The sequence below is a fragment of the Ctenocephalides felis genome, unplaced genomic scaffold (genome assembly GCF_003426905.1).
Source record: "Ctenocephalides felis isolate EL2017-DRISC unplaced genomic scaffold, ASM342690v1 CF-g0.4_SCAFFOLD_01170, whole genome shotgun sequence".
In the NCBI taxonomy this organism is placed as follows: Eukaryota; Metazoa; Arthropoda; class Insecta; order Siphonaptera; family Pulicidae; genus Ctenocephalides; species Ctenocephalides felis.
The window spans coordinates 73,088,079-73,101,355 of record NW_020537324.1 but is presented as its reverse complement, the minus strand read 5'-3'; the positions used below and the strand labels follow the sequence as shown (position 1 = coordinate 73,101,355).

At 29.2% G+C, this 13,277-nt stretch overlaps 2 protein-coding genes across 2 annotated transcripts in view; one reads left to right on the top strand and one right to left on the bottom strand.

Moving 5' to 3' along the window:
- LOC113367633 (tyrosine-protein phosphatase non-receptor type 23-like) overlaps positions 1 to 7,317 on the bottom strand; it is a 34,918-nt gene extending 27,601 nt beyond the window's left edge. The window contains exons 1-8 of the mRNA XM_026609223.1: positions 7,228 to 7,317; positions 4,852 to 5,054; positions 4,604 to 4,781; positions 2,833 to 2,977; positions 2,621 to 2,757; positions 2,434 to 2,547; positions 1,554 to 1,727; positions 5 to 167 (exon numbers count right to left, since the gene is read on the bottom strand). Of these exons, the coding sequence (XP_026465008.1) occupies positions 5 to 167; positions 1,554 to 1,727; positions 2,434 to 2,547; positions 2,621 to 2,757; positions 2,833 to 2,977; positions 4,604 to 4,781; positions 4,852 to 5,054; positions 7,228 to 7,317 (1,204 nt within the window). The remainder of the gene's footprint in view (positions 1 to 4; positions 168 to 1,553; positions 1,728 to 2,433; positions 2,548 to 2,620; positions 2,758 to 2,832; positions 2,978 to 4,603; positions 4,782 to 4,851; positions 5,055 to 7,227) is intronic.
- Positions 7,318 to 10,403: 3,086 nt separating this feature from the next.
- On the top strand, positions 10,404 to 13,110 carry LOC113368273 (zinc finger protein 582-like). Its single transcript, XM_026609821.1, has 3 exons — positions 10,404 to 10,513; positions 12,607 to 12,810; positions 12,878 to 13,110. The coding sequence occupies exons 1-3, from the start codon at positions 10,414 to 10,416 to the stop codon at positions 13,108 to 13,110; spliced, it is 537 nt and encodes a 178-aa protein (XP_026465606.1). The 5' UTR covers positions 10,404 to 10,413.
- Positions 13,111 to 13,277: the final 167 nt, after the last annotated feature.

The window sequence follows — 13,277 nt, the reverse complement described above, 5'->3', positions numbered from 1 at the left end:
AAGCCTAAAAGGTGCAAGGCACTCAAATGCGTTTGAAGGTTCATGTCTGCAGTCTCAATTCTATTGCCAATATCACGTAGTAATTGTGCCTTTCCTTCAGAGTAAATAGAGGAGGCTTCGTGAGCGCTGATTGGAACTAATCTTTTGAATATATCTTCACCAAGCACCTACAAAAAAATATAAAAAAGCAGAACAAATCTCAATTAGTTAAAGTAGTAAAATTATATGGTAATATATGTGCCCATAATTATGAAGTGGTCTAAGTCATATATTTCTTGTTTCAAGATTTAATGATTTGCATTGAATAAATTAAAAAATATTTTTACATTATGCGACATTTTAATTTTTAATTTTATTAGTCTTAATTAATGGAAATTATTATGAATATAAAATTTTGTGTGAATTTCATACGATAATATTGTTTTTAAAGTTGAATTGACTTAGACCATTTTCAAAATAACTGAATGTCCTATAAATGACTTAAAGCAATAAAACTTTGAGTTTTACCTTGAAACAATAATTTTATTGAAATAATTCGTGAGCATTTATTAATCATTTTTAAACGGTAATCCATTTTTATCATTATTTCGAGTATTTAAGATTCTTAAAATGTTCCTGAAAAACTGGAAGGATGTACGGTAATAAACTCATAATATCTTTATTGTTCTTCCGATACTGGTCTAATGCTGGTGTATAATGGAAGTAATTTAATATTTCCGTATATTTTTGGTCTTCCTCTTTTAGGTGAAAGATTCAAAACGTGAAATGTAGAATCATCTAAAGAAGTTTCATGAAACATTTTATAAGTTTCATTTTTCAAGAATCTCATCCATTCAATTTGTAGCCAAGAGACAGATTCGCCCAAGATGGTATTTTTTACTCTTCTTGTTATTGTATCATCTTGTTATATAATGATTTCGTTGAAAAAAATCCGACTGCGACATTCGCTTTATCAAAAATGTATGGCTTCTTCTGCACTTTTTTATCAAATCATAATAATGCTCAGGGTTTATAAGTAATTTGCTTTTTTTCTTTCATTTCTATCAACCCAAAATCACGATCATTCGGTAGAAATGAATGACCTGATACCAAAAATTTGTGGTCTACCGTTTCAATATTATTATTTGATGACTGATCAATTTTCATCCATGTCAATGCGACTTTGATGTCTATATAATTTCTTTAAATTTTTGACTTAGACCACTTTCATAATTAACACTAAATGAATTCCATATAATGTTGAAATTACAACCACTATCTAATGGTTCATTTTTGACAGTTTCGTAAAAATTACATTGAATACATTTAGTTTAAACTAATGTGGTATGAAATAACTGATAAAATCATTTTTTTTAAATTTTGACTTAGACCACTTTCATAATTATGGACACAATGTCAATTAGTTAATGTAGTAAAATTAATGGTAAATATATATTTGGTTTAAATGCAATAAAGTGTTTATTCCAGTAGAATATATATATATATATATATATATATATATTATATATATATATATATATACATATATATATATATATATATTAATATCTTACATCTTTGTCAGTAACACTAAAAGCTATGCCTTTAACAAGAGGTGCTCCAGTAGCTTGAGTAAGCGCAGACATCTCTGGAACTTCTTCATGATAAATGAATTCATTCTCATTCTTCGCAGCTTTCCTCTTGCCCTCGACCACATCATTAGTGAAGTTTAGAGCATCAGCAATTGCCTATTTGCAGAAATTATTTTGATATAATTATGATAAAAGCTTGTGGAATACTAATAGTGTAGTAAATGGAGGAAACAAAAGGTCTAAATTGTTTCCACACTTTCAAACTTGAGTGTAAGATGAACCTAATTCCAATATTTAAGCTGCTTTCTTATAGCTACTTTGCCATTGAAGTGTTAAAAAATCAGCAAAAAAAACAGAAAAATATTTGAATTATTTTATTTCTAGATCTTATTTGCTTAATTTAACATTGAAAATATTTATTTATTAGAAAGAATGTGGTCAAGTTCAAAGTGCTGTCATATATGGAGAGATTTGATACTACGGCGAGAGCAACAAAGACTTTGAGGCGGCCGTACTCTCAAACTATCAATTTTACAAAAAAACGGTTTTTTAAAGAATTGTGGAATTTTATCTAGTTTAAATTCGTACATAGATACTTTTATCATAGAATCAGCCAGAAAGGAAATATTTAAAAAAAACTGTTGTTTGGCGCCATTTTTTTAATATGACGGCAACTTGCCGTTCAAATTTGAGGTGGCAAAGTTGATTTTCGTAAAAAGCACCTCGAAATCCATAAGATTACCAATTTTCAGAATTCCCGGAGTACTGTACCGGCAACAGCCTTTTTTTGCCTGGATGACTGGAGTATAAAGAGTGATAATTCCTTACCTCTGCATTAGGCATTCCTTAGCAAGTTTGTTGCTTCCTCAAGTCTATTAAATGCAGCTTGATAAAATGCAACACGTTCGCCCATCTTTTGCTGTTCTTCCGCTTGTTGTCCTTGGTACAAAAGGGAAACACAGCCACAATATGCAATCTATGAAAATAAAACTGAGATATATCTGTTTTATTTGAAAGATGTGTTTAAAGTATAATAGATCATTTCATACCTTAAATTGTATATATTTCTTCCACTCCTTGTACACTTTGGATCCAACAGTATCTGCAACTGGTCCATCATCACCACCAGTCAACAAAACAGCTAACGCCAGACCGTAGTAATCCACGACTTGTACAGCAATTCGAGCTAAAATAATTTTCTGTTGTAAAACTTGTTTTAAGAAATAAATACATATATGAAAATCTTTATCCATATCCTTACCTACAATAGTAGCTTTTCTATTATCAGCCATAGACTTTTCTAAAATGCACTCTTGTGCTTGAGCAAAACTCAATGAAGTCATAAATGTCATAATTTCTGAACATAAATCTTCACTAACGACTTGGCAATAGTTTTCTCGTAAATGCTAAAAACACATTATTCAGTATTAGTATTTAAAGGGCACAACTAGTGTGAAATTTTCAAAAAATCGAATTTTCATTTTTTCCTTATTTCGATAGGTTATACATTTAAAAATAACATACCAAAATTTTAAATCGTAAAATAAATAGTTTTTGAGTTGCAGCCATTTAAAGAGTATGTATATAGTAAATAGTACTAGCAAACCCGACGAACTCCGTTTCGCCACCAGATGGTTTCGTGAGAAAGATGAAGAAATTTTTTGTTTGTTTTAATTTGAAAAGAAAAAATTTGATCAGGAAGGAAAACCGACTTATTTTTATATATACACCTAAGTCTGTTTTTACACGGTCTTTTTTGTACACGGTTTTGATATACCGGTTTGAAAATTGAATATTTTTAATTTTTTTACACGATTTTGTTCCATTTAGCACGATTTGAAATTTATGTACTTAAATTTTTTTTGTTAAATTTAATTTTTGCGAAGTATGTTCATATCACAAAAAAGTATTTATGAAAGAAAAAGTCTGAAACCATCGATAGTATCGATAGTTTGCGAACACTAAGCTTAAAGATTTAAGTGAATTTCCCTTCAGCGCGTACAAACAATTTTTACTGGTCAAAGCAAATGTGAATAGAACTGATTTAGGGGAATACCCTAAAAATTCTTGTTTTTCACTATTTTAATAGATTTTAGAGATTAGGAACAAATCACCCATTTTTGTATAAGATCAATGTCTTTTTTACACGTTTTTTTTTTACAACGACTTCTTCTGGAAACCAATCTACCATGTAAAAACAGACTTAGGTGTATATAATATAGAAGATAATCTATTTGCAATTATTTAAAACAGTTATTGATTATTTTTATTACTCGAATTTTTAATTACGGTGCGTGAAGTTCCAGCAATTGGCATTAAGGCACGATGCCATGCACCACTAATTTTCTTAGCATTAAACCTTGCGGAGCCCGAGACCTTTCCAACGAATGCAAAATTGTCCAAATCGGTTCGTTGCGTTCTGGAGTTATTTCGTCAGGAAGGAAAACCCGACTTATTTTTATATATATAGAAGAAACGATCATTTTATCTTTAAACGCGTTTTTCTCAAAACAGCATTTTCCAAATTTGCTGCAGCGATTACTCAAAAACAAATGATCCGATCACTAGCAAATTTTTTTTACATGTTCTATATATAGTTCTCCGTAAAATGATATATCGATTTTTGATCGGATCAAAAATCGAATTTTGGGCAGTCTAAAAACGACGAAAATTTTGGGTTAAATTCGACTTTTTTTAAAGAAAAGGCCGTCATTTTGTCATTTTTTGATTTTTTTTTTTATCGTAGTCCATTTTACAGACAATATTATCTAGTTTAAGGAGATTTTTTTTTATAAATTTCATCCACGTAGAAGGCCGGAATACTTCAGCAGTGAAGGGCCTTTTTTTAGTCGCGCCGTTGGAGATCGACGATGACTTAAAAAATATTTAATTTTTTAAAAACTGTATAAATATATTCCTGAAATTTTGAATTGATTGATAAACTAGTTTTTTTTAATATAAATTCCAAAAATCACCTTTTTTTAGGCGGTTACAAATTATTGCTCTACAAGTGCCTAGTTTGTATTTTTTACCTGAAATGCCCAAGCAGCGCATTGAAAATGAGTGCATGCCAATTTCATCCCATCAGCACTATTTCTGGAATCAGCTGCTCCCAATTGAGTGTGTAGAGCACCAATATTGTACAGTACTGCCCCAATCTCAAATCTGATATCATTAGCCGAAACCGACGAAGAAGTGTATATATCTTTCCTGAAAATCAAAATAATACATATATAAAAACTGTTATCTGATATAGGTCTGTTATAAGTATGAATTATACCAAGTAAAAGATATAGCCATAGGCTGCCCCTTCTCCATTGGAAATCTTCCTTGCAAAGCATGAAGCTGTGCGTAATATCTTTTTAGGACTGAGCAACCGGTAACATCTTTTGCTGGACGCACAGCAACTGCACGTAATCCCTCCAATGCGTGAAATTCATTATTGTAGCTTTCGGGATCCTCGTGGTAAAATTCAGCAATGTACTGCAAGTAGAATTTAATATGCATTAGTGTTCAATAGCAAAAAAAATATAACTATGTTATAATATCGAATATGGTGACTGATACTTCCTAATTTTTTTTTTCTTTATTTATTTTATTCGATATAATTCATAAGTACTGTATCTAAGCCATCAATTGCTCTGGTATGAGAGATCACAGCAATTATAACAAAAAAAAAAGATGCGCGTAAGGATCACACGCGATTGAAGTAAAACTTATTTGCTACTGTATAAAGTAGCAAATTTAAGTTAAGTAAAAATAAATACATCATATAACAGTAGCAAATTTAAGTTAAGTAAAAATAAATACATCATATAACAATTTTGAATAATGTTTATTAGTAACATGTAACACTCGTGAAGCACACATTTATTAGTGTCGTCAATCATTATACACATTTATATAATGATAAATTATAAATTATAAATTTATGATTGCATTAAAAATATGTATAATATTTACAAACAATAATACAATCAAAGTCGTACTTGAAATATGAAATGATCGTTTTAAAATAATTGCTGTATAATAAATTCTATAATATTCATTCACACAGTGGATTATGTTAAACAACGCCTAAACAAATATTGTTTTTGCAACTTCACTCATCATGTAATAATTGTGTTTGAAGAACTTCATGTAATTAAAATTAACATACATTCATTTACTGTTTGTATTTTTTTTATTTTTTCGCTGACGATATAATCTCATTCCTTGAACAGCTGTAATATCTGTCTTGCCTATCAAATTGAAGCCATACTTTTATATTTGTTTTATTTATCAAGCCCTGCACATAGCTTGATCTATGAATCATTTTTTTTTATGTGAACGTTAATGCAATAATCATCATCAATATTACGAGGTAATAAATTAACTATATTATTAATGTCAACAGGCACATTTATAATTTTGGCCAAATATTCCAAATTGTCCATTTGCACGTCGCAACCGTCTAATTTGCATGAAACACAACCTAGGTGAAATTATCCTTTCAGATACAGTATCCAGTTTAGGTAGATAATTTGGTTTAGGTGGAAATACAAACCCGTTAAATTTACACAAAATGGGAATTTTACCGAATTTAATATCTTTCGACAAGTTTGACATCCAACCTGATTATTTGAATCAATATTCAAAAACCATTATTAAGAATTTGTTTTTGAGCATTATTTGATATTTCTAAGTCACTTTGAAGCCAAAGTCGATCACACACAAAACATACATAGCCAAAGCTATCATTATACTGCTAATCCATGTCGCGCCTAAAGAAGTTTTTACACCCATGTCGCGCCTAAAGAAGTTTGACTTCAAAAATAAAATCTAAACTTCATGTAACAGACTTACATTAAGACATCTATATATTTTTACTTATTACTATTATACACACATATATACACAGAACGCTTGCATACATACATACATACTTATACCTAAATGAAATTAATATTTTAACAGAACAGAAGAAATATAGTATTACAATAAGGAATTTTATTTCATTTATCTCTTTTGTAATTTTTCAATTTAATTTTGAAATTCTTTAGGTCCGTCATTGTCTTTAGTTCGTCCGGTAGTTTATTGTAAAGGCTGCTTGCACTTCTCAGAGGACTTGCAATTCCTTTACTAGTTTTTGCATGTTTCATGTGAATGTTTTGGTTTTGTCTCGATAGATGGTCGTGTATATCCTGATTTGTCTCTATTATGGTGCAGGTTTTGATTTTGTCATTTTTTATTTCGAATATAAGTATACATTTTTCTATTTCTATTGTTTTGTGTAGTGGTATGCTCTTTGTCTTTTGTAGAAGTTCTTTTGTCGGGGTGAGGTAGAGATAATTGTAAGTCATAATTTATGCAAGCTCTTGGAAAAACATTTTATAAGCACAGTATAACTTGCTTAAATTTAATGGTTAGAACTTAAATTATTACTATAATTTTCTATCACGGAATTGATTGGATATTTTGTGTAATTTTTATAGGTTAACAGCTAATGACTAACAAGGCGTATACAATGAACATTTGTTCAATGCTTGCTATCAACTACAAAACATAACAATACTATACAACTACTTGAGCAGAATACATATTTTACAGCCTATTGTAATATTATATATCCATTATGACAAACATTAATGAATTATTTTTGTAAACACAGTTTTACCCCGGCACTAGGTGCCGTCCGGCGTTGTGGTGGCTCGGGACTAGTTTTTAGATCAAAACTGATCATAGGAAGCCTCGGCACCGCTTCCATGGTGGTAAATCTCTAACACTTTTGTATTTTTTTGCCAAACTCTTCTTTTTTAAAGGAAAACTTTCAATGTGATGAAACTATACAAATTGAACAAAGTACAATGAATAAAGTTTGTCATTTTGACATGTCATATGTCAAACGTCAAATCGGCGCCATCTTTGAATTCGTAATGGAGTCTTTTGACATTTCGTGTTTGTAAACAAAACTGACATTTAACCTATAAATTTTGTGTTTTACAGTTTTATTTATGCTATTTATTGTTTTTTTTTTATAAAAGTAAATATAGTTTTTTTTTATAAATAAAACATGTTTGATGGTTTGCAAAATTTTGAAATACGAAATGTGTGTAGGGTTTGTTTAAAAACTGTGTGTGATACTGTATTAAATGATTTTGACCACATACGTTATATGTATGAAAACATTACTCAAGTTAAGGTTAATGCATTTTTATTATAGTACTAGCTGACCCGGCAAATGCTGTTTTACCATGTAATGTTTTGCTAGATTTTTTTTAAATAAGTCAAATGGTAATACAAAAACAATAAAAACCCCTTCCCAGGTGTAAACTTTTAAAGTGGTTTTATAAAAAAAAAACTGTTTAATTTCACTTAAAATCAACATTACTGTAGAATTTATGTGAATAATAATACAACCGTTTATGCAGAAGGATAAAACAGACTGACTGATTATATATTCTTTAACTAATCACATGCATACAAATATTATTAACAATCACATGTTTACATAAAACAAAAGACAAACATGTATACATAAACATAGTAGACACAGAGCGTTTAGTATCAAACTTCAACAATTACATTTTATAAAACAATTAAATAGCGTATAGTTAAATTTTCATTAACTCCAGCGCTCACAACCCAGAAAACTAACAACGAAAGAAAATACTTTTATTATGGTTTTTCAAAGATTACCGTTTATCTTCCGATAGCAAAGCCATAAGAATCAAGGTTATAGCTGGTTATACATCTTTTTACCTCTACTTTCAAATATTGTTATTGACTGATGCTTAACTTTACTTTGAGACGGTGGTAAACCTTATTTACCCTGGATCTTCATATATCACTATCCATTCTTGATAAAAACTTTGCCTGTTTGTTTGTTCTTAAAAATTAGTGAAAAATAACCATTAGTAAATGATATTTTACATTACATTATCAAATGGTTTAATTTAATACAAAATTCCAGTGCCATCAAATGTTACTTGAAACTTTTCAAAAAGCAGGTCAAAGAAGAAATACTTAATTCATTTTCTATCTCTCCTCGCAGAAATTTGAAATTTTTTTATAAGCTCAGTAGTATTATTTACAATGATACACAAAATCCAGAATGCAAAAAGAATCTGAAAAACTTGAAACATAATCAATAAGTCGAAAGGCCAAAAAAAAGACTTGGATTGGATTATACCATGTTTTCTATAGAAAGTGTATAAAACTTCCAGTTTGATTGTATTGACAAAATATAGACAAACTAATGGGGTTTATTGTTTTTATAATACCTCATTGTATATAGCATTCAAACAACACATCCTTATACACTTCAAGTATTAATTTTTTTGATTCTTTAGAAATTGTTTAAAATATACCTTACCTAGCAAAATAACGTTTGCCGGGTCAGCTAGTATATATATATATATTTATATATAAAGAAGATGAAAGTATTACTACCATTATTTATATTTCATCATTCATAACCCATTTATCACTATATAGATTCTGATGAATGAGAACTTACCTTGCAACATATGCACCAAATGCCGAGAAGAACTAATAAAGCATTTTAACTTTAAAGAAAAATGCTTAAATAATGAACAGTCCTTAAAAGATTATTTAAAAGAATCCACATCCCAGTCACCATTGTCACAGCATCAAACAAATCCAGACGTAGATAGTATTTTGGAATAAATTTGGATGATGCATCAAAACATTCTGTTGCCTTCAGTTTGAATAATGAATCTGAAAGAATAAAAGATACACGGGTTAAAATGTCAGAGGTACTTTTTATATGAATAGTTAAATTTAAGGGGCACACTAGTGTGAAATTTTCAAAAAATCGAATTTTCAATTTTTCCATATTTCGGTAGGTTATACCTTTAAAAATAACATACCAAAAGTTTAAAACGATATCTTAAATAGTTTTTGAGTCGCAAGCATTTAAACAATATATATATATAATATATAGTATAACGATCATTTAATCTTTAAACGCGTTTTTCTCGAAACAGCATTTTCCGAATTTGCTGCAGCGATTACTCAAAAACAAATAATCCGGATCACTATCAATTTTTTTTTACATGTTCTATATATAGTTCTCCGTAAAATGAACTATCGATTTTTATCGGATCAAAAATCGAATTTTGGCAGTCCGAAAACGACCAAAATTTTGGGTAAAATTCGACTTTTTTTAAAAAACGCCGTCATTTTGTCAATTTCTTATTTTTTTCTTTATCGTAGTTTATTTTACAGATAATATTATCTAGTTTAACGAGATTTTTTTTTAAATTTCATACACTTAGAAGGCCGGAATCACTGCAGCAGTAAAGGGCCTTTTTTTGTCGCGCCGTTGGAGATCGACGATAACTTAAAAAATATTTAATTTTTTTCTTCAATAATTTTACTATGTATTCTTAAAACATGTATAAATATATTCCTAAAATTTTGAAATGGTTGATAAAGTAGTTTTTTTAATATAAATTCCCAAAAATCACCTTTTTTAGGCGATTACACCAGTTGTGCCCCTTAATAAACAAGGTTGTTTTTAAATAAATATTTGTACAATTTAGGCAAACACCAAAACCACGTATGCATAGTTTGCAAAGAAAATTTTCATTCCTTCTCAAAGCTGTTGCTTCATACAGAAGCACATCCTACAGATAAATCAGTTCAATGTATAAAATGTCCAAAACGATTCGAGAGCTATAAAGGACTTGTTAGACATTTAAAAAATCATGATGGTAATTTATTTTATAGAAGTATTTTTTTTACATAATTACCTTACTAGTTTTTTCTTTCAGGTAGTCCATTTCTTTGTTACAGTTGCGGCAAAACATTTTTTAGAAGTAGTGATTTCAATGTTCACATGCGAATACATACCGGTGAACGACCTTATAAATGTAAAACTTGTAATAAAAGGTTTAAGACGTCTTACATGTGTTTAGTGCACAGTAGAAAACATACAGGTTTGATAAATATAATATATATTATACTATAATTGAACTTACCCTTTTAATTGATTAAACAATTCCTTACCGTTCCAACAAATTGATTTGTTATTCAAGATTTTATTTCAAATATTGTAGACATATTTGTATTCTCTCACAAATTTATGAATACGAAGCACTATATTTTTTTAAATATATATATCATTAAATTTTTAGTAAATTATTATGAACTTCACGTAGGGCATGTTATAGTAATCGCAAAATAATCGAAAATGAAATTTTTTATATATCTTTAGGTTTCAAAGGTTTCTGAACACTTTGGCATACCTTAGAAAAAAATGGATTATGTGTGTGGATACAAATTTTCGTCGACGATTTTGGGAACACGGTTCAATTTAACCGACCGATTTCAATTTTTCAAAAAATATTCGATTTCTATTGATAAAAAGACGTGCTAATTAGTTTTTGGCAAAGGCAGGTCCAGCCGTTTCGAAGACACGGGGCAAAAAGTGCCAAAAACGGTAACTCAGTTTTTACAAAAACGGAGCGTCCGATTTTAATAATTTAAAAAAGACTTTAGTTGTATTGATAAGATGAAGAACTGATTAAATTTTTGGAAAGGCAGGTCTAGCGGTTTCGGAGATTTAGTACAAAAAAAAATGCCATTTGGCAGTCAAGAATGATCATTAGACATATACATAGGCACATCAAATTATCAGTTATTTTATAGAGATTTTAACAATAAGTATCAATTTTCTTTACATTTCTACGGGTTCCGTAACGTCGTTTGTCCGTTAGACGGCGACGCGGCGCTTACGCGCTTCCATATTTCGTCTCTATGCAGCTAAAGCAGTGCGATTGCTTTGAAAAAAAGTTCATAATTTCCAAAATATTTCAAAATAGAGAAAATTTTTTGGAATCTTCATTTTTTTCAATCTTTTTTTCGAAAAAAGTCAATTTTATTCAAAAATTTAAAATTTCTCAAAAATCTAATTTTTTCATAGTGAAATCTTTTTTAAAATATGAATCTTTTTTAAATAATGTAATTTTTGGTTTGAGAAGTTCCAGCAATTTGCCTTATTAAGGCATTTCAAAATGAAGAAATCATTTTTTTCAAAGTTTTTTTCCAAAAAGTCATTCTTTCAAAAATTTAAAATTTCTCAAAAATCTAATTTTTTCATAGTGAAATCTTTTTTAAAATATGAATCTTTTTTAAATAATGTAAATTTTTGGTTTGGGAAGTTCCAGCAATTTGCCTTATTAGGGCATTTCATAATGAAGAAACCATTTTTTTCAAAGTTTTTTTCTAAAAAGGCATTTTTTTCAAAAATTTAAAATTTCTCAAAAATCTAATTTTTTCAAAGTTTAAAAACAATTTTAATTTTTTGTGTAATGTAATGTAATTTTTGGTACGGAAAGTTCCAGCAATTTGCCTTGAAGCACGATGCCGTACTAAATTTATGCAGCTTTTGAAAAACTTTTTTTTCGACAAGTCTTTTTTTCCAAAACAGTAAAGTAAACTTTTTTTTCGACAAGTCTTTTTTTTCCAAAACAGTCAATTTTGTTCAAAAATTTAAAATTTCTCAAAAATCTATTGTTTCAAATTAAAAAAAAAAATTAATCCGTTTTGAAAATGTAATTTTTGGTACGGAAAGTTCCAGCAATTTGCCTTAAGGCACGATGCCATACTAAATCTATGCAGCTAACGCAACTGCGAAAAAAAGTTCAAAATTTCCAAAATATTTCAAAATAAAGAAATTTTTTCAACGTCTTTTTTCCTAAAAAGTCAATTTTACTCAGAAATTTAAAATTTCTTGAAAATCTATGTTTTTTCAAAGTTTAACAAAAATTAATCTTTTTTAAAAAAATGTAATTTTTGTACGGGAAGTTCCAGTAATTTGCCTTAAGGCACGATGCCGTACTAAACCTATTCAGCTAAAGCAATGCGATTGCTTTAAAAGAAGTTCAAAATATTTCAAAATAAAAGAAAAAACATTTTTTTCAGTCTTTTTTTCTAAAAAAATCATTTTTCGATCACATGATTAATGGACGTCCCCTAAGGCTCTATGCCATACACCACTAGTTTCCTATCATTACTCTTCTCATTGCAGGTGAAAAACCATTTTCGTGTAAAGTATGTTCAAAAACTTTCATATCAAGCAGTCATCTTTACGTACACACAAAAATTCACAATAAAGTTCTATCGTTTCCATGCAAAGATTGCGAAAAAACATTTTCCCAAGAAAAAGACTTAAAAATTCACAGCAGTCTTCATACAGGGCACTCGCTTTTATACTGCGACATGTGCGGGAAAAGTAAGATTTATTTTATAATAATTATAATTTTAGGAATTTGTTATATTATTTATATTTTTTATCTTAGGTTTTAATCGAAAGAGCAATTTATTGAAGCATATCAGACTCCACCAAGGGATTAAAACACATATATGCCAAACGTGTAGTTTTGCCTTTTCCACATCGACGCAACTCAAAATACATCTAAGAACTCATTCGGGCGAACGCCCATATAAATGTGATTTGTGTGTGGCCAAATTTGCTTCGTCAAGTGGTTTGTCGAGGCACAAAAAATGCACAGGAATAAAAATAATGATTTAGGAAAGGAGATTGTAGGAAATCAACTCATCAGTTGAAGGATAAAAGTGCTCTATAGAATTTATACATAACTCATAAATTGTTGATGTTAGAAATAGGCATTACAAAAACCGGCATTTCAGAAAACCGGTTTTCGAATTTTAATTTCACTAAAAAACCGGTTTTAGCCG

Bases quoted from the DNA above. Each gene is read 5' to 3' on its own strand.
- LOC113368273 (XM_026609821.1), top strand. From the start codon at position 10,414: ATGCGAATACATACCGGTGAACGACCTTATAAATGTAAAACTTGTAAT. The intron at 10,514-12,606 runs GTTTGATAAATA...TTCTCATTGCAG, and splicing joins GCACAGTAGAAAACATACAG to GTGAAAAACCATTTTCGTGT. The intron at 12,811-12,877 runs GTAAGATTTATT...TTTTTATCTTAG, and splicing joins CTGCGACATGTGCGGGAAAA to GTTTTAATCGAAAGAGCAAT.